The sequence below is a fragment of the Hipposideros armiger genome, unplaced genomic scaffold (genome assembly GCF_001890085.2).
Source record: "Hipposideros armiger isolate ML-2016 unplaced genomic scaffold, ASM189008v1 scaffold_36, whole genome shotgun sequence".
NCBI classification, from domain to species: Eukaryota; Metazoa; Chordata; class Mammalia; order Chiroptera; family Hipposideridae; genus Hipposideros; species Hipposideros armiger.
In genome coordinates this window covers 4,688,687-4,714,899 of record NW_017731386.1, presented here as the reverse complement: position 1 = coordinate 4,714,899, position 26,213 = coordinate 4,688,687, and the positions used below count along the sequence as shown (strand labels likewise).

At 35.4% G+C, this 26,213-nt stretch overlaps 1 protein-coding gene across 1 annotated transcript in view; it reads left to right on the top strand.

The window, feature by feature from the left end:
- Positions 1-26,213, top strand: part of KIAA1328 (KIAA1328 ortholog) — a 310,874-nt gene that overhangs the window by 258,158 nt on the left and 26,503 nt on the right. The window contains exons 8-9 of the mRNA XM_019637897.1: positions 12,284-12,462; positions 22,798-22,906. Of these exons, the coding sequence (XP_019493442.1) occupies positions 12,284-12,462; positions 22,798-22,906 (288 nt within the window). The remainder of the gene's footprint in view (positions 1-12,283; positions 12,463-22,797; positions 22,907-26,213) is intronic.

The following is a 26,213-nucleotide window of genomic DNA, read 5'->3' as shown; positions in this document are numbered from 1 at the left end:
TCATTGTATAAGCATACCACAATTTTTTTGGCCAATTGTTGATGGGCATTTATATTGTTTCCAGATTTGGACAGGAGAAAAAAAAACTGAGCTGCTATAAACATCAGAGTTTATATTTTGGATGCAAAACCTTCATCAGATACCTATATGTATTGTGATTATTTTCTCCAGTGTATGACTTGCCTTTTTATTTCCTTAATGGTGTTTTTGAAGAACAGGACTTTTTACTGATGAAGGTTAAAAAGATATCTCCTATTTTTTTATAGTAGTTGTATAGTTTTAACTTTTACATTTAAGTCTATGATTTATTTCAAATACATTTTTCTATGTAGTGTGAGGTATAGCTCAAGGTTCATTCCTTTTCTGTATGGATATCCAGCTATTCTGGCACCACTTGTTAACAAAACTACTTTTTCTTCATTGAATTGCCAGATGCCTTTTCAAAAGTCAATTGGATACACGTACACACACACACACACACACTCATTTATGGATTTCTGTTCTATTGATCGATATATCCATTGTTATATCAGTGTCATGCAGCCTGGATTACTTTAGCTTTGTAATAAATATTGAAATAAGATTATATAAGTCTCCCAGCTTTGTATTTCTTATTAAAAATTATTTTAGCTATTCTAGGTTCTTTACATTTTAGATTCTATTTATCAATTTCTATTAAGGAAGTGGAATATGATTAGATCAACTTTGGAAGAATTATCTTAAAAATAGTGTTTTAAAATTTCTGAACATGGTATATCTCTACAATTTATTTAGGTCTTTTAAATTTAACTCAGTAAAACCATGTAGTTTTTTGTGTAACAGTCTGCAGTTTTTTGTGTAACAGTCTTGCACATCTTTCATTTAATTTATCAGTGGTATATACAAAGAGTACTTATTTTTTAATATTTATCTTGTGTACTGCAATTTAGTACATATTTCAACAGGGTTGGGTGTTTTTTGTAGAATAATAGCTTAATTTATGCTTTTCTAAGTTTTTCTGTCTTTTGTTTCTTATTCTTGACTTATTGCATTGGCTAGAACTTCCAATACAACATTAGACAGAAGTGGTTAAAAAGATATCCTTGCTTTGTTCCCAAGGAAAAGGCATTCAATAATTCACCAACAAATATAATGTTAAATATAGATTTTTCTTAGATGCCTTTTATCAGATTGAAGTAAGTTCCCTTTTATTCCTAGTTTGCTGAGAGTTTTTGTCAGAATTTTGTCAAATGCCTTTTCTGCATTTATTGATATAACCCTATAGTTTTGCTCCTTTATTCTCTTAATGTGATGTTTTACATGGATTTATTTTTTAATATTAAGCCAACATTACATTTTGGAAAAATACTCATTTGGCCAAGATGTAGTAACTTTTATATATTGCTGGATTTGATTTGCTATTATTTTGTTGAGAATTCTTGTGTTTATGTTCATGAGGGATACTAGTTTGTAATATTTCTGTATTGTAATAACTTAATCAGGTTTGGGTATCACATGGTAACAAAATGAATTGAAGTGTTCCCTCTGTCTCTATTTACTGAAAGCTTATGTAAGATTATTAATATATCTTCCTTAAATATGATAAAACATCAGTGAGGCCATCTGATCAGTTTTCTGTGTGGCACTGGTTTGATTATAAATTCAATTTTTTCAGTAGGTATGAGGATGTGTACATTTTCTGTTTCTTGAGTCAGTTTTAACAAGTTATATTTTTCAAGAAATGTGTATATTTTATTTCAGCTCAGTTATTGAATATAATGGCATCAAGTTGTTCATGAAATATTCTAAATATTCTTTTACTCTCTGCAGAATCTATAATAATATTCCCTCTCTGATTCCTGATATTCATAAATTGAGTTTTCTCTTCTTAGTTTGTCTTTGTAGAGATTTATAAATTTTATTAATATTTTCAAAGGGCCAACTTTTGTGTTTCTTTTGTATTTCTATTGTTTGTCTATTTCATGGATTCCTAGTCTTGTTTCCTTCCTCCTGCTTACTTTATATGTAGTTTGTTCTTCTTATTGTAGCTTCATAAGATGGAATATTATATCATTGGTTTTAAACTTTTCTTCTTTTCTAATATAGGCATTTGTTATTTTCCCTCTAAGCACTGTTTCTGTGTCCCTCAAATCTTGATATGTTGTATTTTCATTATCATTCATTCAAAAATATTTACTTTCTCATTTGGTTTGTTTTTTGACCTATGGGTTATTTAGAAGTATATTACATATCTTCCAAATACTTGAAATTTTTCTAGCTTCTTGTTTTTATTTTTTATATATTTTTATTTATTTATTTATTTATTTATTTATTTATTTATTTATTTATTTAATTTTTTTAGCTGAGCCATCCTGCCACCTGTTGGCAGCTCAGCAGCAGCTCAGCTCAGGCCGGGAATTGAACCAGTGAGCCTGTTGCTCAGAGCTCGCACTCTTGAGCGAGCTCTTAACCAACTGAGCCACTCAGCCGGCCCCTTGTTTTTTATTTTTAATTTAGCTTCATCTTGGTCAGATGAAGCTTATATACTTTATAAGCTTCCATTCCTTTGAAATGTGTTGAAATTTATTTCATGGCTCATCATATGACCTATCTTGGACCATATTTAATGTGTACTTTTAAAACTGTATACTCTGCTATTGAGTATGATGTTCTGTACATGTCAATTAAATCAGATTGATTAATAGTATTGTTCAGTTCTTCTGTAGCCTACTGAATTTTTGTCTTTTTTTTCTATCAATTGGTAACAAATAGATATTAAAATCTCTAGATATAATTGTGAATTTCTCTACTTTTTCCTTTAGTCTAATCAGTTTTGCTATGTGTATTTTGAAACTCTGTTTTTGATTAATAGGTATTTAGGTTTGTTATGTGTGTCTGATGATTTTTTCGTTTAATCACAATGAAATATTTTAATCAGGATGAAATATTTCTCTTTATGTCTGGTAGTACTCTTTATCTTAACATTTACTTTATTTGGTATTATACAACCACTCCAATCTTCCATCTCTACTGCTTGTATTGCATATCTCCTTCCACCCTTTTATGTGAACCTATTTATTCTTTTATATTTAAAGTGTGACTCTTGTAAACAACACATGGTTTAGGTTCTGCATTTTTCTCTAGTCTAACAATCTCTTCCATTTGATTTAAGTGTTTAATTCATTTCTTAATTTCAAACTTAATTTAATTGTTGATACTGTTGGATTTAGGTCTAACATTTTCCTTTTTTGTTTGTTTTTCTTTCTATTAATCTCATCTATTCTTTGTTCCTGTTTCCCCTTCTCTGACATTTTTGGTGGTGATGGGGGGCGGAGGGAGAATAATAAACATTTTTTTTCAATTTTTCTGATTTAATTCCTCTATTATTTTATTAGGTATACAGTTTTTCATCTTCTTTAGTGATTTCTATAGGGATTACAATATGCTTCCCTAACTTATTAAAGTCAATGTGATACTAATATTGTGCCGTTTTATTTAGAATGTTAAGAACTTTTCTAGTGTATAGGTATATTTACCATCTCATAAAGCAGTATTATCGTGTTTCCTTTAACCATTCATATATCTTTTAATGACATTAAGAGAAGAATAAGAAATACAGACTTTCATATTTATTGACTCGTGTGCTGTTACTGATGCTCTTCATTTCTTTCTATAGATCCAGGTTTCCATCTGGTGTCATTTTCCTCCAACCTGAAAAACATCTTATTATTTCTTGTAGTGCAGGTCTGCTGTCACCAAATTTTCACTATTTTTGTTTATCTGAAAATGTTATTTTTCCATTAGTTTTGAAAGATACTATCATGAGGCAGTATTCTGGGATGACAGTTTTGGTTTTGTTTTTTTCTTCAAGCACTTTAAAAATATTGTTCCACTTTCTCCTGGCTTCATTGTTCTGATGAGAAGTTAACTGTAAATATCATTATTCTTCCCTTTGTAATTGACATTTTTATCTCATTTTCTGGATTCTCTTTATCTTTGGTTTCTAACAGTTTGACTATGATCTATTGGTCAGTTTTTCTCAAATTTGGGAAATATTCTGCCATTATTTTTTTTAAATGCATTTTTTCAAAAACTTTTTCTACCCCATTCTCAATCTTATCTCCTTCTACACTTCATTTGTGTTTGTTAGACAGCTTAATATTGTCTCCAAAATCCCAGGGACTCTGATTATTTTTCTTCAGTGTTTTTCTCTGTGTTCTTCAAATTGGGTCATTTCTATTGATTTTGCCAGAAAATTTACTTATTCTTTGATCTTTCATCACCATTTTCCAATTTTTATTTCATTCACTGTAATTTTCAGCTCTAGAATTTCCATTTGGTTCTTTTTTAGAGTTTCTATCTCTGCTGAGACTGCCTGTATGTTCACTCACTAAGACCATGTTTTCCTTTATGTCCATCAACGTATTTATAATAACTGATTTCAATAAAGTCTTTACCTGCTAAGTCCAACATCTGGGCCATCTTTGGTTGATTTTTATTGATTGATTTTTTTTTTTCTTAACTGTGGGTCATATTATCTTCTTTCTTGTTGTGTCTGGCAATATTGTATTATATCCTGGATATTATGGATGATACATTTAGAGAAGTGGATTTTATTATCATTCTCTGAAAAGTGTTGATTTTTACACCTCAGCAATTTCTATTACTAGCTAGTGTGGTTATATGCTTTGTGAGAGCAGATCTCGGGAAAGCCCCAGGTGTCTCCCAAGCCTCTCTAAATTGGTGAGACACAACCTCCAAAGTCTTTTCTTCCTGTGGATTTTATCATAGCTTGATTTTAGGCTCTATTAGAGGTCTGCAGTAAACCTTTCTGTAGGATGTGGACTTTCTGGTGTCTCAGCTGAAGCCTGGGACATTAACAATATCTCTATTCTGTACCAGAACTCTAAATTTCTCGTTTCTCTAATTAGTAGTATTTCTGTGTTTCTAGTCTGCTTTCAACTTCGTAACACCCACTTTTGGGTAAGTCTTGCAGTTAAAAAGAAAAACAAGTAATAGAGAAAATCTACAAAGCTAAAAGTTGATACTTTGAAAATGTAAGTAAAATTAATAAGCTTTTTCAAGATGATTGACCTACTATAGAGAGGAAAAAAAATTGTCATATTAGGAATGAAAAAGAAGATATCACCCTAAACTCTAACAATATTTTAAAAAGTAATTAGAGAACATTATGAATAATTTTTTGCAAGCACATTTGACAAACTAAATGATATAAATTCCTTGAAATTGACAATATACCAAAAAAGTAGAAAATCTGACTAGCCCTATATCTGTTTAAAAATTTTAATTTCTAATTAAGAAACTTCCCAAAAATAAAATTACAGACCCGTAAGACTTCACTTGTGAATTCTACCCAACACCTAAAGAAGAAATAATATCAATATTACACAGATTCTTTCAGAGACTAAAGCAGGGTTTCTCAGCCTTGACACTCTTAACATTTTAGACAAGATAATTCTTTTTTTGTAGGGATGCCATTCTATGCATTGTTTAATGTGCATTATATAAATCTTCTACCCATAGAGGCTAGAACACACAGAACACAATAGAACACACACCCCCAATTATGACAATGGAAAAACTCTCCAGACACTACTAAATGTCCTGTGTGACAAAGTCCTCTCCTTCCACCCCACTTGAGAGCCAATGGGCTAGAGGACGGGTCAGCAAACAGCGGCTCGTGAGCCACATGCAGCTCTTTGGTTGTGTACGTTCAGTCTCAAAAGTTTGCCGACCCCTGGAAGAGCCAATCCTGTCCCTCACAACAATTTAAAAATTATTTGAGAGCTATAAATATATTTTTACAAATAAGGAAAATTTAAACTAATATTATAAATGAAACTATGATAGTTTCATTTTCATTTTCAATTTTACTTCAGAGCCACGTACCCAAAGAGCCACATGTGGCTCGGGAGCCGCAGTTTGCTGACCCCTGGCGGCTCTTCTGTCTCAAAAGTTTGCTGACCCCTGGACTAGAGGAAGAAAGAACTTTTCCCACCTCCTTTTGTGAGACCTAAACAATGTAAAAGCATTACATAAAGTGACAGACCAATCTTCCTCATGTACATAAGTGCAAAACAAAAATTCCTTAACAAAATATTAGCAAATTAAGTCCAGGAATATATAAAAAGGGCAATCCAGCTTGACTGAGTAGAGTTTATCCCAGGAATACAAAGTTGGTTAACATTTGAAAATCAATTTGCCATTATTAACATAATAAAAAAGAAAAACTGTTCTCTCAAACAGATACAGAAAAAGCATTTAACATAACTCTTCCAATGCTCATTCATTATGGGGAAAAAATGACCTCTCATCAAACTAGAAATCTCATGGAGGGCATGAGCACACATAGGTCTCTAATGGTTGACACTTTTAGGAATAAGGTAAGGATGTCCACTATTTCCATCTCTATTCAACATTATATTGGAGGTCCTAGCTAGTGTGATTAGACATGAAAAATATTGAAAAGAAATAAGTAAAACTCTTTACTCTCAACCAACATGACTTTACACAGAAATATCCTAAAGAACCTATAAAACAACTACTAAAATTATTAAGTGAATTTAACACACAGAATTAAAGATCAAGCTCAACGTATAAAAATTAATTTCATTTCTACATATAGCAATTAACTATCCTATAGCAACAGGTATAAAACAGAAACTAGAATATAAAAGAAAGCATTTACAGTAGCAATTGAAGCCATCAAATACCTAGGAATAATTTAACAAAAAAAATGTACAAAATCTCTACATTAAAAATTGCAAAATACTGCTGAGACAAATTTAAGAAAACTTAAATAAATGGAAAGAGACATACCATGTTCTTGGATTGGAACACTCAATATTGTAAAGAGACCAATTTTTTTCAGCTCAGATGCAATGCTGTTTCATTCAAAAACCAACATACTGTTATAGAAATTGCCAAACATTCTGAAATTTATATGGAAATGTAAAGGGCCTAGAATAGCAAAGTCAGTCTTTGCAATTTAGAAGAAGAAATTGAAAGACTTATGCTACTTAATTTTAGGTATGTAAATCAAAGTTATGTAATGAATACGAGTTGGTATTAACCTTAAGACAGATAAATAGATCAGTGGAAGAGAAGAGGGTCCAGAAATAGACCCACACACTCATATGTTCAGGTGCCAAGCAATTCTGTGAAAAAAAAGAAAGTCTTTTACACAAATAATGCTGGATATACTGGATATAAATATGAAAAAATATTAACCTTGATCCCTATCTCACATCATACCCTAACATTAATTTGATCATGGGATATTAGCGCCTGATCCACAGAGGAGGGCAGCGTTGCACAGAATATCAGACCTTGTGCTGGGTGAGGCGGGCTTTCATACTGGAGACTGTACTGGTGGAGGGTGTTGGAGGTTGACTGGTGAGTTGATTTCCAGTCTGTTGCATCCTCCCAATAAAACCCTAACCCTGGAGCAATCTCTCAGCCTGCTTTCTCTGCTTTTACATCTGTGCACCTAAACCCTAATACAAATTTATGATTTCCAATTGTTAGTTCTTCAACATTACAGGACAGTCTTGGTCATTTTTATCTTGAATTCCCTCAATACATACTCTACACCTTCACCTTTCTCAATCCCCATTTCTCTCACTCATAGCAATGATTTAACCTATTTTTTCACCAAGAAAATTGAAAGTGAGGCATATACTTCCTCAACTGTCTCTCAACCCCACCACCCAAAAGTCAGTCAGCCACCTAGCAAAAAGTGACACAGTTATTGATCCAATTGCTTTGTTGAAATATCTTCCCAAATGTTTTGTAGGCACCTCAAGTTACATTTAATTTCTCCCACCCTCCGCAAAGCTTCTTCTCTGTATTGCTTATCCACCCAAAATTCTGTCAATCATCCTCAATTCCTCCCCCCCACACATACTTTTCACATTCAAACCCTCATCAGGTTCTGCCAATTTTAAATCCTAAATATGTTTTTAAAGCTATTTCCTTTCCATTCCTTCTATTGCTTCTCTATTTCAGACCCTCATCATCTCATCAGAGCTTTTCAGCAGCCTTTCAATGCATCCAGCTTCTTGCAGTCTGTTCTCGAAATGATGCCAGAGTAATTTTTTATAAATTCAAGTTGGATCATGTCATTGTTCCTCTTACAGCCCTTCAATGACTCTGCCTTGCCTACAAGATAGATTTCAAGCCCCTTGACATGAGAAACCAAACCTTTTATGATCTGACCTTCCCTTTTCTGTCTGGCTTCACTTGCACTTCTCCCCACACATGATGCTATAACAATACCAAACTACTTAATTTGTCCAAAATACATGATGGAGTTTTACTAGTTGGTGTATTTGCTAGTGCTGTTTTTTTCTGCCTTCCATCCCTTTTTATCCTCTGCTTAACTGCCAAGATTTAGTTTGAATGCTTCAGGAATTTCCCATTAGTTATGCAGAGAGTTAGGTGCCCTACCTCTGTGTTCCCATAACAACTTGTGTATTTCTGAATTATAGCATTTATCATATCATATTTCAAATGATCTCTTTCCATCTGTGTCTCCACCATTAAAATCATTTTAAGAACAGGAACCAGGTCTTTGAATACCTATGTTTGTATACCCAGCACCTAGAATGTATCAAGTACTGAACATTTGTTTCCATGTTGGCCCATCCCAGCCCCATAGCATATTATCCTGCCATAGAGTATGACCTCAATAAATAGCTGATGAACATAAAAATGAGTGATTAGTTTGGCAATTCATAAGGAAACCAAAAGTTGAGACAACTGAAGTTTTTCATGTGAGCGACAGGGAGAATGGTGATATTCCTTAAATGAGAATGGAAACAGATGAAAGAACTAGTTACAAGATAAAGACTATGCATTGCTTTAACATGAGTGGGTTTGGGAGGTATGACAAGACATCCCTTCGTAGCTTTTCAGCAGATACTTGATCAAGTTAGCGGTTTTGGACAGCACTGTGGGCTGGACGAATCTATTTAGAAATCGCAATTGAAGATACAATGGTGTGACAAGGATCACTGAGAAAGTGCTAAGAGGTAAAAGAAGGAGGACAAGAACAGACTCTTCAGGAATGCCTGGCATTTAGAGGTAGGAAACAGAAGAGTTCAAGGAATCTGAGTAGAAGCCTTGTAAAACTAGGAAAACAATTAAGATGATGTATTATGAAGTCCAAGGAAAAGAAGTTTTAAGAAAGCAGTCAACTGCTGAGACATGATCTAATAACAAGCAAGACTGTTGAAACAGAAAAGGCCACTAGATTTGTTCTTTAAAAAAATAGTTTTAGCGCCGACCATGTGGCGCGTTGGTTAAGAGTTGGCTTGGAAGCACCAGCTGTGAGCAGCAGGGCCACAGTTCAGATCCCACATGTGGGCCAGTGACGCTGCGCTCTCTACAGCTAAGATGGTGAATGACAGCTCTACCTGGATCTGGGCTGCCCTGAGTTGCCAGCGATGGCGTAGGCTGCAGTAGGCTGTGGTGAGCTACTGTGAGTGGCTGGCAGCCAGCGTGAGCGGCCAGCAGCTGTCATGAGCTGCCGTCAGCCACCATGAGCGGCCGCCAAGTGGCTAGTGAGCGACTGCTTCACCTGGGAAGAGCGCAATGATAATACCAACATGGGCCAGTGAAGCGACATCCTACATAATTAGACTAAAGAACAAAAGGACAGCAACTTGTCTGTTCCCCTTCCCCGATTCCCCAAAGCTGTTCCCCTCCCCCAATTCCCCAGTAAAATCTTTAAAAAAAAAAAAAAGTTTTAGTAGGTAATGTCTGTTAAAACTAATTAGTCCTTTCTAAAAGTTTGGCAGAGAAGGGAAGGAGAGAAAAGATGGTAACGTAAAGGAGATAGAGAAAATTTTTGTTTTTTAATTATAAAAGTACATGCCTGTGGAAAAAATCAAAACATTCATAAATATATAAAGTAAATTTTAAGTCTTTCCCTCAGTCACTCTTCTACTTCTTTGGTTTGGTTTTTAACTATTCAGAACTTCAAAAAATGTTTTTATATTTTTTTTAAATGATATCACATTATATATTTTATTATTACAAATTGCTTCTTTTTTACTTACTAGTATGTCATGAAGTTTCCCCATAATAGTATAGAGAATTACATACCTAATTATTTTTCATGGCTAAATAGTACTCTTTATGATGGATATATCATAGTTTATTTATTCTCCTATTGAATGATTTTCACTTTCAGTTTTTCACTAGTACAAATAATTCTGCAACAACCATGCTTAAACAGATATTCTCATGCTATTGTTTATGTAATTCTATCAGACCACTTCTCTGAAGTAGAATTAGTAGGAGGGTAAGTTTATTTTATATTGACAAATCATCCACAAAAGGGCCATACCAATTTTCATTTCCTTCAGTAGTGTGTTAAAATGCTCTTGTTCCAATCCTTGCTAACACTGATTATTATTATACTTTCCCACTTAAGAAAAGAGATTTTGGTTTTAGGTTCAGGTTTTTATTTTTAATGGAAAGTCTGATCTGGTTTGTAATCCTAGGAAAGAATCCAGTTGAGAGGAGGAGGAGGAGTTTGTAAGTTATAAGAAAAACAGATGATTGACAGGCTGTAGTCACAGAGGGCATGGGTCAAAATGGTATCAAGAGTATGAATGAAAGGTATGATTTTCTTCTGAGATATTAAGAGAGGAATAGTAGATAGGTAAAGATGGACATAAATTCAAATGAAAGAAGAAATTTTTATATAGTCCTCTTTATTTTAGGGAAATTAGAAACCACGTCCTTCTTGAGATAGAGGATTACTAGGATGGTGTTTGGAATAAAGATACAGAAAAGCTTCTGTGTAAAATGGAGCAAAGAATCAGGAATCAATTGCTATTGGGAGTGATCGGCATTGGCTAGTATTGGAGCTCAGCTGAGCTGACAATGAATGAATTTCAGGGAAGCAAGTAGTCTTGGTCACATTAACTTTCCTTTAAGAACAAGCAGAGATGTAGTTGTTGGACTTGCCTGGGTTTGAGGCATCTGGGTTGAGGTACATTTATCATACATTCACAATGAAGTAGTTTTATTCTTCTATTTTCCTATTCCATGAATAGAAGTTATATGAGCTAAGATACACATCTACTGGTGGGTCTACATGGGAAAGTTATCCCTGGGTTCTGGTAAAAAAAAAAGTTTTAAGAGTATAAATTTAATACAATACATTATACCCATATACCCATATAAAATACAATACATTATACTGCTAATCATTTTTTGTTTCTTTATATCACCCTGAACATAAAGCTATTTAATGTCTTGGTTTTATTAATAAATTACAATATGAGTAAACATTACTAAAAACCCTGATCAATACAAATAGAAACCCAGTGACTGATGCATTTACATAATTTGAATTCTGGTCCAGGGCCTCCTGGGATTAGTAATGGATCCAGTAGTACTCAGTCTAGAGATTACCTCTGCTTCTGGGGAGTTTAAACATCTTAATTTAGGGTCTTGCTTTTTTGAGTAAAAGTCTTTTTTGTTACTTTAATTTTCACATTATTTATGGGCATGGAGGAGACAAAACCGAAGTGTCATGAGTCTATGGTGAACTGAAGGAAGAGGCTGGGGGAATAGTAAGGGATATACATCATCAGAAAATTACTAGCTAAAAAATAAAATGTTACAAGAGGAAATGTGCTAAGGTGGGAACAGTTTATTAGAGAGAAAAACATATGTACATGTGCTTATTCTCATTAAAATTCATTTTATTCCATATTGACTCTGTTGACTTTATAATGAACTTTATATTATGTGAGGACACAGACCAAGTAGAAGACACATGCACTATTGTACTGCTCCTTATATACTCAGTACATAATAAATACTGTAACAGTTGAAAACGAGAAACACAAATGCATTTTGAAGCAAATTGGTGATATTTTAATCCCTAATGTTCATTTTTAGCACTTGGGAACATTTTAGTTATGCAGATCTTGTTTTCACATACTTTTTCCTTCTACAGATATTCTGGTTCTTAGTCATACTCTGTGGCTTTATTAGCAGTTTCATGGGTCTCAGTCCCATTTCCCCAACTCCAAATATAGGCTTTTTGAGGACAAAGACCATTTCTTCTCCAAAATTGTTGTGGCAGGACACAAAATAGACCTTCAGTAAAAATTATTTAAATTATACCTCAATAAAAAATAAGAACAAAAAGAAAATTTTTACTGCCGTGAATTGCATTTCAACTCATGCTGAATTTTATGCCTTTGTGTGATCTGTACCCCGTCTATGCTCTCTGCAGCTCATTCATATTTATCCTTTTCAGTTTGTTAAAGTCAAAATGTGATGGCTGGCTTCTTGGAACATCGTCATCCATCAAAAAGTACCAAGAGTCCTCTAACAGTGGAGAGAACAAAAGGGAGAAGACAGTTGGGTTTCAGTCACATAGAGAAGACGATGCCCTGTGGACATGTCAAAAGAAAGATACATATGAACCCCAAAGAGGTAAGCTTGCCTTTATAGTAGCAAAATGAGAAGCTGTTGGGGGCAGGTGGTTGCTGGTTGCTGCTAACCATGAATTCCAGATGATTTCCTACAGTTCAGAGCAAGATTTAGACACGTTAAACGTTGACATGTGTCTATAAGGCCATAGGTAGCACATCTAGCCCAGTGAATTCCATCAGCATTTCTCTCAGAATGCTCACATGAGAAACCATCCAGTTTGTTCCTCTCTTGGAAGCAGCAAACTGTAAGAATTATTCAGCAGTAAGTGTGGTCATAGACACAAAATAATGTTCAAAGTGAGTAAAGAGGACAAGAAATTGAACATAAATTTCTGCTGGGAAAGTAAACTCTAACATCTACAGTTAATCTTCAATTAACTGGAAATATGGGGAGGGTGGAGGAGAGGTCATGGGTAATTCTACATTGTGGCTAAAACAAAACCTCATTAGTCTTAAGCATATATTGCCTAGCACTCTTAAGTGCCAGTAATTCTTCCTGTTTTATATGTGGTAGATTTTTTTTTAAATCAATTATAAATAACTGTGTGAAATGTTGAGTGAAGCAGTTAAATTTAATTATGTTTCCTGGTTGTTTCTAGGGTGGCTTTGGCTTAATCTCTCTTGGAATTATTAAGGGAAGGATTTTAGAGCAGAATGAAACAAGTCTGAGCTTCATTGTGCAGAAGAGATGCATAGGAAACAAAGGGCCAAAAAGAGGTCTCCGAGCCCCCTCTGCTCACACCTCTTTCCCAGACATCTTTCTTTCATGTTCCACAACCGTTAACCCTGATTGCCTTTTTTTTTAATACTCTGGAATCGGTTTATTTATTTTCATTTAGTTTTATTAAATTTATTGGGGTGACATTGGTTAGTAAAATTATATAGGTTTCAAGTGCACAATTCTGTAATACATCATCTATATATCACATTGTGTGTTCACCACCCAGCGTCAGCTCTCCTTCCATCACCATGTATTTGATCCCTTTTACCCTCACCTACCACCCCCTCTCCCTTTACCCTCTGGTAACCACTAAACTGTTGTCTGTATCTATGAGTTTTTGTTTGTTTTTGTTTGTTTGTTTGTTTGTGTAGTTCATTTGTTGTTTTCAGTTTTATATCTCACATTTGTCATAGGGTTTTTGAAGTCATAGCGTTCTTGACTTTTTCTGACTTTTTTCGCTTAGTGTGATATCTCAAGATCCATCCATGGTGTTGCAAATGGCAGTATTTTATCTTTTCTCATGGCCGAGTAATATTCCATTGTGTATATATACCACACTCTTTATCCAGTCATCTATCGAAGGACACTTGGGTTGTTTCTGTGTCTTGGCCGCTGTGAATAATGCTGTAATCAGTGATCATCAGAGTACATATTATCTTCATGGATAAATGTTTTCAGATTTTTGGGGCAGATACCCAAATTTCTTTTTTATTTACCGTTTTTTACTGTGCACCTCTGGTGGTAAGCAACCAAATTTTCATACTCTCTAGCCACTCTCACATTTATGTGTTTCAGAAGTGGGCAGTGCTTTGAGAACCTGCCTTTCCTCCTCATATGCCAGCATTGTCATGGTTTTTTGTTTTAATTATGATTAATCTAGAAACTGTTTAATCCTCTGTCAGATAATTCAGAGATGATAATTATTCCAAACTTCAGAAGGGAGACTATCCACAATTTGAAACAAAAGCAAAAGTTTTTTTCGTTTGACATAAGGCAAACGTTCAGCAGACTTCCATTGCTTTAGGACAACTTAGAACAACTTTTGTCTTTTTAGACTTTGCTACTAGAAACAAAAATGAAATCGAGGAGACTTAGTCTGAGGTGGACTCTTTTCTTTCTCCATGAGTGGACCTTCAGAAATGGGAAGCCCTGCCTTTGGCTTCCTCTGTTCTTAGCCGTTGTACTTTGGAGAACGGAGAACCAGTCAAAACTGGTGTGGTTACACTGTAAGGCTTAACAGAGTCTTCTGTTAACTTGTCAATAAATTTACATCATGTGTCAGCACTAAAATAAAATAACAAAATGAGAAAAGTGTAGGGTAATAGCAAAGGGACAAATAACTTGTGTGATTGGTTAAGACCACAGTCACATTAGAAAGCTGCAATTGAAAAGGCAGTTTGAGAAAGGTATCATCAGGCCAGCCCTTGCTGTGGTGGAGGTTAATCGCTCCTGGGCCCGGCTACAGAAGCCGGAAGCCTGGAAAGGGCTTGTGTCCAAAAAAAATCAATTTCTAATTTGAAACAAAATCATTTTTGACTAACAGGGGTTCAGAACCCATTCCTTTTTTGCTGTACAGTCTGCTGACATTTCAGCACTTTCTATTGTGCACAATGAATCCTAATAGTCATTTTATAATGTTGCTATACCAATCAATTTAACCAAGAGAAAGCTGTCACAATTCTGCAAAGTTTTCAGGAACACATTTCACTCATGGTTTTATTTATTTATTTGTTTTTTGTTAAGTTTTCTTTTTTTTTTCCTTTTTTTGGGGGGGTGGTTGGGTGGGGGGAGAAGGGGCTGTAGTGTTGTAGTGAAAAATTGAAACTTTTTCATCTCTTCAAGAGTTTTGTTTTAAGATATTATATTCACAGGAATTAACTTTTTTTTCCTCCTACTCGTAAGAAAGGCTGTCTTGTATTTTTCCTTCTTTTATTCTAATATGGAGCCATTGACAAAATTATGGTGTACCTGCTGACCAAGAAAGCCAAAGTTGCCCCTTTGAGTCATTCTGCTTATTGCAGAGCTGGGATACACAGATTGCAGTGCAGGGCATTTGCTGTGGCGCCCAGCTGAATGGGAGACAGACTTTCCAAGGTGTTGCTGCCCAGGGTTTGAACACCTGATTATCCTACAGCCAATGACCGAGCACTAAGTGCCCAAGTTACACTGCCTGGCTTAGTGTCTCTTTACTGGCTTTCCCCTCTTTAACATGTCCGAACTTTCTAATATACTTTTCTTCTGGCTTAGATGCTTTGTTTCTTTCACTGTCCTTTAATTAGTAAGTACTACATAGGATATTTACAGCAGGACCATGAATCTTTATTATCAGCCCCTTACTCCTCCTTTACCTCTCCTATCCCCCTCACCGTTCTGTCAACTTTGTAGATATTAAACATGTAAGAAAGACCAGACTCTTGTCTCAAGGAACAACCATGTGATCCCAAAAATATGTACAGTACTGTCAGAATTACACGTAAAATATAAATTGTTTTTCAATCATCAATGCTTGGTATGCTCTATTTTAGTGGCTTTTATTGAGCTATGTGGAACGAAGAGATATATTACTTAGGAAGATCTAAACTTGAGTCAAGAACTTTTAAGCCAGAGGCTTAAATCTGGTAACACCCAGTCTTCATTTCTCTTTTTTCTTCCCTGCTCAGCGGTGTTTTTATTCTCTCCCAGCTTGTCTGGAACCTTCCCTTCCCAAGCAATTGCTGATTGATTCCCTTTCATGGGAGCCCTCCAAGCTGAGGGCAGTTTTTCCAACCTGCTAATGGGCTAGCAGACGCTGTGAGGACACTGAGCACACATGCTCCAGAATTGAAAGGGTAGCCCTCAGGGCTTGTCACCATGCACTCCTACATAAGGCTGGACGGCCATCCCAGAGCCCCCTACCACACTCAGAGCTACCTCCTGTTGGCTCCTCTTTCGCTGCTCTCTGAATCCCCTTAAAACTGGGTCTGAGAGAGGCTGAAGCTAGAGTAATTTGGTTTTACCTGATGGCATTGACCATGCCCTTCATTGTCTCTTTGGGTTTTTTTTAGGTTATATAGCATTCACCAGCTGTCACTGATTGAGGCTCCCTGGGGGGCCCCAAACACATTTTTCTTTTGCTGGAAGAGGATTACTGTAGACTCAACTGAAGTGAGGAATAATCTCTGAAGCTCCTAGTTGTTCCTCTAGGTGAACCTGCGCTTGCCGTGATGTCGGTGCTCTTTGAAGCCCATGATGGATTAGTGTAGGTGACACGATCAAAGAAATAAGCAAGTCAGAGTACCCCATGTACAGAAACCGTTTCCACCTTGCCTCTAAAGAGCATCTGTTTGTTTATTATTAGCGTCATCATTATGATTATATGTTTAATCACTAGGAAGGGTGCCACAAGATACTACACTGATTCCCAGAAGTCTGAGCTAAAAGGTCTGTTAAAAGTTGATGCCTTTATCAACAGAATTTAGATGACAAGCATAGTACAGAGCTATGAATAAACCAAGACATGTAGATTAAATTGTCCTGCCCATGCCACTCAAAAAAAGGAATTCAAATACAAGAGACTAGCATTGAGAGTTGAAGTTGCTATCCTATGTGGAATATTGTCACTTAAACGAGAGCCTCTACATTTTCCATCCTCTACAATAGAAAGAAGCATCTCAAAATACTGTATAACTTATTTATTTATAATTTATGTTTTCTATTTCTCCCACTAGGATATAAGCACCCCATATGTTCACTGTTGTAGCCACATCTCCTAGAGCATTGCTTAATATGTGGTGGATGCTCATTATGTATTTGTTGAAAGAATTAATATAACATTATACATATTGATTTTTCTGTGTCCTTGCTCCATTTTCCTACAGAAAGGATCTAGTCAGTTAAACCTTTTGACCTCAGTGCCTGCAGTGACTTAGTGATTTAAAAACTGCATATGCTTGTCCCTTCAAAGTCCGTATGGTGATTGATTGGTAACGTCAAACAGATGTCAGTCAAGTAGGGTCTTAAAAATAGCACTGACTTGAAAGTCAAGAAAACTGTAGGATTTTTCCATTTCCTTTTATTCTAATTGAGATTACATTTATTTACAATAAAATTTCACAGGTCTTAAGTGTATAGTTTGGAAAACTTTGACAATTATATATATATCCATGTAACCAGCACCCTGTTAAGATAGAGTACATTTCCATTATTCATGAAAGTTCCCTCGTGTTTCTTTCCAGCAGTTCTCCCCTGAGGCCTCTATCCTTGGCTTGCAGATGGCTGTCTTCTCGGTGTGTCCTCACAAGGCCTTTTCTCTGTGAGCGTGATCCCTGGTGTATCTCTCTCTTCTTATAAAGACACCAGTCATAGTGGGTTAGGGCCCACCCATACAGCCTCATGTAATCTTAATCACCTCTGTAAAAGCTCCGTCCAAATACAGTCACATTCTGAGGTACTGGGAGTTAGATCTTCAACATATGAATATGGCAGGAGGGAGGATATAATTCAGTCCATAACAACTACTTTCTTTCTAAACTTTATGGCTTTTTCTTTCCTTATCTCCTTATACTGCCTAGGATTTTCATTACAATGTAGAATAAATTGGTGAAAATGGACTTTTATGCCTAGTTCCTGATCTCAGAGAGAAAGCAAATAGTCTTTCACCATTAAGTATGATTTTAGCTGTAGGTTTTTTGTAAAAGTTATTTATCAGGTTGTAAAAGTTCCCACTTCATTTTCTGAAAGTCCTTATTGTAGTGAGCACAGAGCTTCATCAAATCTTTTTTCTGCACCTATTGAGATGGTCATAGTGGAAATTCATAAACAATTTTGAAAAACAGTTTGGCATTATTTATTAAAGATAAAGATCAAATACCCTGTATCCCTGCGATTCCTTCCTGGGTACATATACTAGAGAGAATCTCGTACACGCAATGATCAACTTACAAATATATTCACAGCTGTATATTCAGTTAGGGTAGGCTAAACTATGGTTAACAAGTGGACAGAAAAAAAATCAGTGATTTAAAGAACAAGAAGTTTCTTTCTTTCTCCTGTAATGGTCCAGGATAGGCATTCAAGTTGGTAGTTGCTCTGCTCCAAGGAATGATGGCTCTGCCATCTTTTTGTGCCTTCCAAGATCACCTTGAGCATTGCAGTAACTCGGGTTGGCAAACTTGGTCCATGGCCAAATCCAGACTACTGCATATTTTTGCAAATAAGCTTTACCAGAACACAGCCATTTGCACTTTTTACATATTGTCTGTGGCTGCCTTCATGCTACAACAGCAAGGTTGAATAGTTGCCAACAGGAGTTGGATGGCCCACAAAGCCTGGTATATTTACTGTCTAACCCTTTACAGGAAACTTGGTTGCCCCCCCCCCCATAGCAGGTCAGCAAGGAGGAGGAAGGTTATGGAAGAGTATATACCTGTGGAAGGTTTTTATAGGATGGGCCTGAAGTGGCACATATAACATCCAGTAGTTTTCCTCCTGACTATACATAATTACAAGGGAGACTGGGAAATAAAATCTAGCCATGTACCCAGGAAGAACGGAAGGGTGCATTTTAGTAAATAACTAGCATCCTCTGCCACAGCAGTGTTCTTCTTAATAGCCCCAAACCAGAAACACTCCACACGTCCATCAGTAGTAGAATGGATAAAAAGTCATAAATGCATGCAATGGAATACTACATAGCAAAGAAAACAAACTATAGCTACATAAATTATCAACATAGATAAATCTCACAGGCATAATATTGAACAAAAGAAATCTTTAAGAGAATATATATTTTTTTTATAACGTTCAAAAGCAGCAAAACCAAATTACATTTTTGGGATGCATGTATAAATGGTAAAACTATAAAAATTAGAAAGGGAATAATTATGAGAACAGTGGCTGGCTCCTGTGGTTTCAGAGGGGAGAAGAGGTTGTAACTAGGATGGATACTGGTGATGCTTCCAGGTGGCAGTGCTGCCTGTACTTTATTTCTTGATCTGAAAAGGGGTCATACTGGTATTTTCTTTATCACTTATTCTTTAAACTAACCTGAATGTATAATATAACTCAGCTATTTTAAAAATGCAAAATAAAACAAAGGGCCCAGAACAGTTTTCCTAAACATTGAACTCTAAGAAGTCATCGTGAGATATTGATTGATGGATGGGCAGACACAGACCCAGCTATATGTAAATAGGACATGATACATTATGTTCAAGTCCATCTGTATATGCAAAAATGTGTGTATGTTTTTTACATAAATATATTCACATATATTTACATATAAAAATATATACATTTATATATGAAATTTATCAGCCTAATGGATAATATTCTTACCAGCACCTCTATTTTTAAAATGTGTATATTGTCTTTGTGTGTGTTTGTGTATGTGTAAATATAGAGAGATGTGTAGCTCTTTGAATATGCATAACTGTATGTAACTGTTGGTATACGAAACATTAAATCAAATTTTATAGAAGGAATGAATATAATTAAAAGCTGATATATAGCTTTCTAGAAACTTAATAAGGAATAGAGCTTAGAGAATTAAGAAAAAGGAATCAACTTACTCTAAGGCATAGGGATTTCACACATTCCTGAAGTACATCCATGGATCCCATTAGAAGTCATTGGACACTCTGTTAACATTTCTTTATTGTTCCCAGACAAACATGAAGAAACAAAACTTACAGACACAGACAATAGTTTAGTGGTTACTGGAGGGTAGGGAAGGAAGCAGGTGGTAGATGAGGGTAACAGGGATCACATATATGGTGATGGAAGGAGAACTGACTCTGGGTGGTGAACACACAATGTGATATATAGATGATGTGTTACAGAATTGTACACCTGAAACCTATGTAACTTTACTAACAGTTTTCACCCCAATAAACATTAATTTAAAAAAATTGTTCCCATCAGAAGTGACTGTCTGAACCAAACTTTTGACAGAAGTATCAAAACAGAAAAAATAAGTTTAATGTTGCAGTCTTATATGATGGTGACTCAAAAGATATTTATTCTGTCACTCCCAGGCCTGTCTTCCCTCTCACCTCACCCAAAACTCCCTCTCAGTGGCTTCTCCTCCTATTTACCTGTTTTAATTTCCCTTTTTATCCCCCGGGATTCCATCCAGACAGTTGGAGTGGTAATAAGCACTTTACCTGCCTTCCTTCTCTCTGTTTTACTGTGTTCTAATTCTGACACAAGAGTAATCTGTCCAAAGACCATTTGGGATTTTTCTATTGTCGTTGTTGCTGCTGTGTTTGATTTTTGAGGCCAACTAGCACAGTGTTTAAGAGTTTGTGATAGAGATTCAAATAACCCTTGATTGTATTCAAAACCCAACCTTGCTCTTACTAGTCCTGTGATATTGGACATGATGTTTGACCTTTTCAGATTCCGCTTCCTTATCTATAAAATGAGGACAATAATATAATTTAAAGACTGTTATAAGAATTAATGAGTTAATACATGTCACGTGCTTTAAAGTGGTTAGCAAGGTGCAAGGACATAATGATGCTCAATACGTATTTCCTGAATACACTAAATATTTCGCCTTGAGGTTTTTCTTTGAATGCTTCTGCTAGTTCCACGCTCCTTATTCCTTCCTATCATTCTGTCTCCAGCATCATAGCTTCCCTAATCCTACAGCCAGGTGTGATCACTCCCATTTCTTAACTCCTACTTTTCATACGATTTATTATGGCCGTATACTGGCATAGTGGTGAAAACTCTGGGACCAGATTGTCTGGACGTGGATGCTGGCTCTGTCACTTACTAGCTTTGTGACCTTGGCAGGTCACATAAGTCCCCTGTGGCTGATTTTCCTTATCTGTAAATCAGATATAAAAAAAATAGTATCTGTCACAAAGAAGTTTTATGAGAATAAATATAACTAATTACTAGAAATGGCCAAACTACAGAGACAGAGCTGGAGAGGAGAGGAGCAGACCATAGCGAGGAAGGGCTGACTACAAATAGGCATGAGTTCACCTTTTGGAGTGGAAATATTTTATAAACTAGATTGTAAAAATAAGTAAATACCATGACAAAATTTTTTAAAACTAGGTGGTGTCCGTGTTTTCATAGCTGAACAGGTTTATTACTGTTTATCAAACTATACACTTATGATGGTTACATTTTACAGTATTCAAATTATACCTCAGTGAAACTGTTTTTTTTTTTTAAAAAAAGAATATATGGTATATAGAAAAGGCTTAGAACAGTACCAGGCACATACTAAGCATACTGTATCTGCTGTTACTACCTTCTACTGCCTGGGATTATTTATGAATCTTTACAGGATTGTTCAGAGCACCTCATTTTCTTACTCTCACACCTTCCTTCCCCTCCCCTATACGAAGCTTGCGCTTAATCCTGGCACCAGCCCTTCCCCGTCGTCGGGTACTCGGGACATATTTACTGACTGAATGCATGTATGGACTAGTAGAGTTTGTCTAGTATGATAATGTACTGGTTTGGGTTGAGAGCCCCACAGCTTTGGGTATACAAGGAGGGCTGAAGGACATTTAGATGGCTGTTCTTTTACATCTGTACATAATAGAGAGCAGTTAATATTGAGTATAGCTTTTGAATGCCAAGGGTCATGCTGATTGTTTTGAAGCTAACCTATAGATGTAGCTCATGCTTTCTGTAGGCCTGATGTTCTCTGGTCACTCCTAAACTGTGCCATTCCCAAAGTTAGTATACTGTATTCTTGGCATTTTAGAGCCTGGTATTCCCAACATGCCAAAGCTGTCTCAGTGTTATTTAAATATTCAACCTTTCCTCAAAGGAGTGAATCTTCCCAAATCACTTCTTTAAGCAGCCTAGACAACAGTCTCTCAGGAACCAGAAGAAAATTATGAATGAGATTCTTCAGGTCTTCCAAGAAAAAGACAGGGATGTTTTGTGTTGTTTGGAAAATAATATTAAGAAGAAGGAGAAAATTATTATTATTAGGAATACTAATAATTAGAAAACAGACTAAAATATTTCTGTCCATGCTATCTTATTATTTAGCACTCCAGAAAAGAAAAGTAATTATCAACTGAACATTGCTTGTTAGAAAGGAACCGAGGCCAAGTCAGCCCTAGAGTGGTTAGTTGAGCATCTCTTCCAGTGAGACACTTGATTTAGCACAATATAAGTTCTTTGAAAGAAACATTCAAGATTCATGTCTGCCTTGAAAGTTTTGGGGGTAGGATCATTTCAATTCGGGGGCTTTGGAGGTACAAAGTACAGGAATTTTCTATTTTGTCAAAGAGAAGAATTAGCTTTTCTTAGGATAGTTAAGGGGAATGAAATAAAGCAACCTACCATCTTGGGCATCGTTCCAGTAAACCCAAATTAACTGGAATCTGACAGCCCATCAGGCTTAAAAACGAAACCTCTAGTTAGTCTGTTGTGCACAAATGTACTTTTTCTTGAAACAAGGTGTTGTGGAACTCTGATGTTTACAAAATCAAAACAACCCACTGAGTTTTCCATCTATCATTATTTCATTGGTGGGGTGGAGCAATTGCTTACTTTTCAAGCTTAGGGATTACTATAATCTCTAATATATTACTCAGAACGGAAGTTTCCATTTCCTTGTATTGAATGCCCAAATTATTTCCTTTATTGTTCATACAGGGACAATGACAGGAATTAGAAAAGATGCATCCACATCTCCTATAACAACAGGAAACCAAAAGGAGCTTGCAAGCACAACCACATCGTCATTCCAGCATGACACCTCCCGGTAAGCTTTAGGGATTCCTTGATTCAACATTCTCCAGTATTTATTTTATTTTATTTTATTTTATTTTATTTTATTTTATTTTATTTTTTATTGACTTATAATTAGCATACAATATCCTATTAGTTTCAGTTGTACATCATAGTGCTTTGATATTTGTATACATTATGAAATGATCCCCACAATAAATCAAGTTACCATCTGTGACCATACAAAGTGAATAAAATATTATTGACTATATTCCATATGCTGTACATTACATCTCCATGACTTATTTATATATAACTGGTATAAGTTTGTACCTCTTAATCTCCTTCATCTGTTTCACTCGCACCCCCCAACCCCTCCCCTCTCTGGTAACCATCAGTTTGTTTACTGTATCTATGAGTCTTGTTTCTGTTCTGTTTTGTTTGTTCATTTGTTTTGCTTTTTAGATTCCACCTATAAGGGAAATCATACAGCATTTTTCTATCTCTGCCTGATTTATTTCACTTAACATAATACCCTTTAGAACCATCCAAGTTGTTGTAAATGGCAAGATTTCACTTTTTTATGGCTGAGTAACATTTTGATGTGTGTGTGTGTGTGTGTGTGTGTGTGTATCACATCTTTATCCGTTCATCTGGCGATGGACACTTAGGTTGCTTCCATATTTGGGCTATTGTAAATAATGCTTCAATAAACATAGGGATGCATATATCTCTTTGAATCAGTGTTTTTATTTTCTTCAGATAAATACCCAGAAGTGGAATTGCTTGACCCTATGATAGTTCTATTTCTAATTTTTTGAGGAACCTCATATTATTTTCTATAATGACTGCACCAATTTATATTCCCACCAACGGTGTGCAAGAGTTTGCTTTCCTCCATATCCTCACCACTTGTTGGGTTTTTTTTTTGTCATTCTTTATATTTTTTATTATATTAGTTTCAGGCGTACAAAACAACATAATGATTAGACATTTACACCCCTCACAAGTGATAACCCCCCCCCACCAAGTCTACTACCCCTCTGACATTGTTTATAGCTGTTACGATACCATTAACTCTATTCCTTATGCTGTACTTTACATACCGTGACTATAAATATAGTGTATTTTTGTCCTTTTGGTAATAGCCATTCTGACAGGAATGAGGTATTGGTCATTGTGGTTTTGGTTTGTATTTCTCTGATGATTAGTGATGTTGAGCACCTTTTCATGTGCCTGTTGGCCATCTGTGTCTTTTTCTGAAAAACGTCTCTGCCCACTTTTTAAATCAGATTCTTTGTTTTTCTGATGTTGTATAGGCTTTTTACATATTTTGGATATTAACCATTTATTGGATGTATGATTTGCAAATATCTTCTCCCATTCAGGTTGCCTTTTCATTTTGTTGATGGTTTCCTTCACTATGCAAAAGTTTTTTAGTTTGATGTAGTCCCATTTGCTTATTTTTGCTTTTGTTTTCCTTGTTTGAATAGACTGGTCCAAAAACATATTGCAAAGACCAGTGTCAAAGAGTTTACTGCCTATGTTTTCTTCTAGGAGTTTTATGGTTTCAGGTCTTACATCCAAGTCCTTAATCCATTTTGAATTTATTTTTGTATATGGTATAAGATAGTGGTCCAGTTTTATTCTTTTCCATGTAGCTGTTTAGTTTTCCCAGTGCCATTTATTAAAGAAACTTTGTATATCCTTGCTTCTTTTGTCATAGATTAATTGACCATATATGTGAGGGTTTATTGCTGGGCTCTCTGTTCTATTCCATTGATTCATGTATCTGTTTTCATGTCAGTACCATACTGTTTTGATTACTATAGCTTTTTAGTATGGTTTGAAATCAGGGAACGTGATACCTCCAGCTTTGTTCTTCTTTCTCAAGATTATTTTGACTATTTAGGGTCTTTTGTGATTTTATACAAATTTTAGGATTCTTGTTTCTAGTTCTGTGAAAAATGCCGTTGACATTTTGATAGGGATTGCAGATTGCTTCAGGTAGTATGTTCATTTTAACAATATTAATTCTTCCAGTCCATGAGCACAGCTTGTCTTCCATTTATTTGTGTTGTCTTAAATTTCTTTCATCGATGTCTTCTAGTTTTCAGAGCACAGGTCTTTTACTTCCTTGGTTAAATTTATTCCTAGATATTTTTATGCAGTTGTACATAGGATTGGTTCCTTAATTTCTCTTTCTTATAGCACATTAGTAGTGTGTAGAAATGCAACTGATTTCTGTATATTAATTTTGTATCCTGCAACTTTACTGAATTTATTTATTAGTTTTAATAGTTTTGGGGTGAAATCTTTAGGGTTTCCTATGTATAATATCATGTCATCTGCAAATATTGACAGTTTTACTTCCTCCTTTCTAATTTGGATGCCTTTTATTTCTATAGGAGCATTTTTTGAGGTTTATTTAATAAGTAGGGGGAAAATCTTGACACGTCTTAACGGCTCTTCATCAGAGGAGAGGCCTTTATTTGGATGCATCTGCGTCTGGCCAGGTTGCACTTATGGAGCCTTTTTTGTATGTGGCCCTCCCTAGTTGATAATGATGATTGACAAGAACGTCCATAGAAACACAAAGCTAATCCTGTCTTTCATCAGAAAAGCTGCTTAGCAGCAGGTCCTTCCCAATTTATCACACAATGGTTATACACTTGGACTATAAGTTTAACAAACTGAATTAATTGATATTGAAAATTATAATGTATAGTGGATTTTGTATTACAGTTAAAGGACTGACAACATTTACTAATACCAGAGAAATTTGAATGCAGAGGTAATACTGTAATTTGATCAGTCTTTTCTGGATTCAGGAAAAGAAATATGTTATTAAAATTTTTCATATCTAATAAGCCAACTCCCATATTCCATATTTAAGGCTGAATACATAAATATCAACACCAAAAGGGTTTGGTTTACATTTTCTTGAGAATATGATTGTTTTAGTACTTAAAATGCCTAGTATCTTATCAGATGAATCTATTTGGTCATCAGAAAAGTCATGATGCATTTTTGCAACGAAAAACATAGAAAAATACATCATGACTTTTCCGACGACCCAATAGATTTTAAGACCATTTTAATTTTAAAGACGTTTTGGGAAATGACTCTAACACAAAAGGTAATAACGGCTGCCATCTATTAAGCCTCTACTGTGTTCCCAGCCCTTTGTGTGCATTATCTGATTTAATCTTCATCACAGCCTTATAAGGTGGTACAACTGTCATCCTCATTTTAAAAAGTAGGAAACTAAGGCTCAAAGAGACTAAATGACTTGCCTAAGGTCACATAGCTAACAAGAGGTAAGCTAGCATTTCAGACTC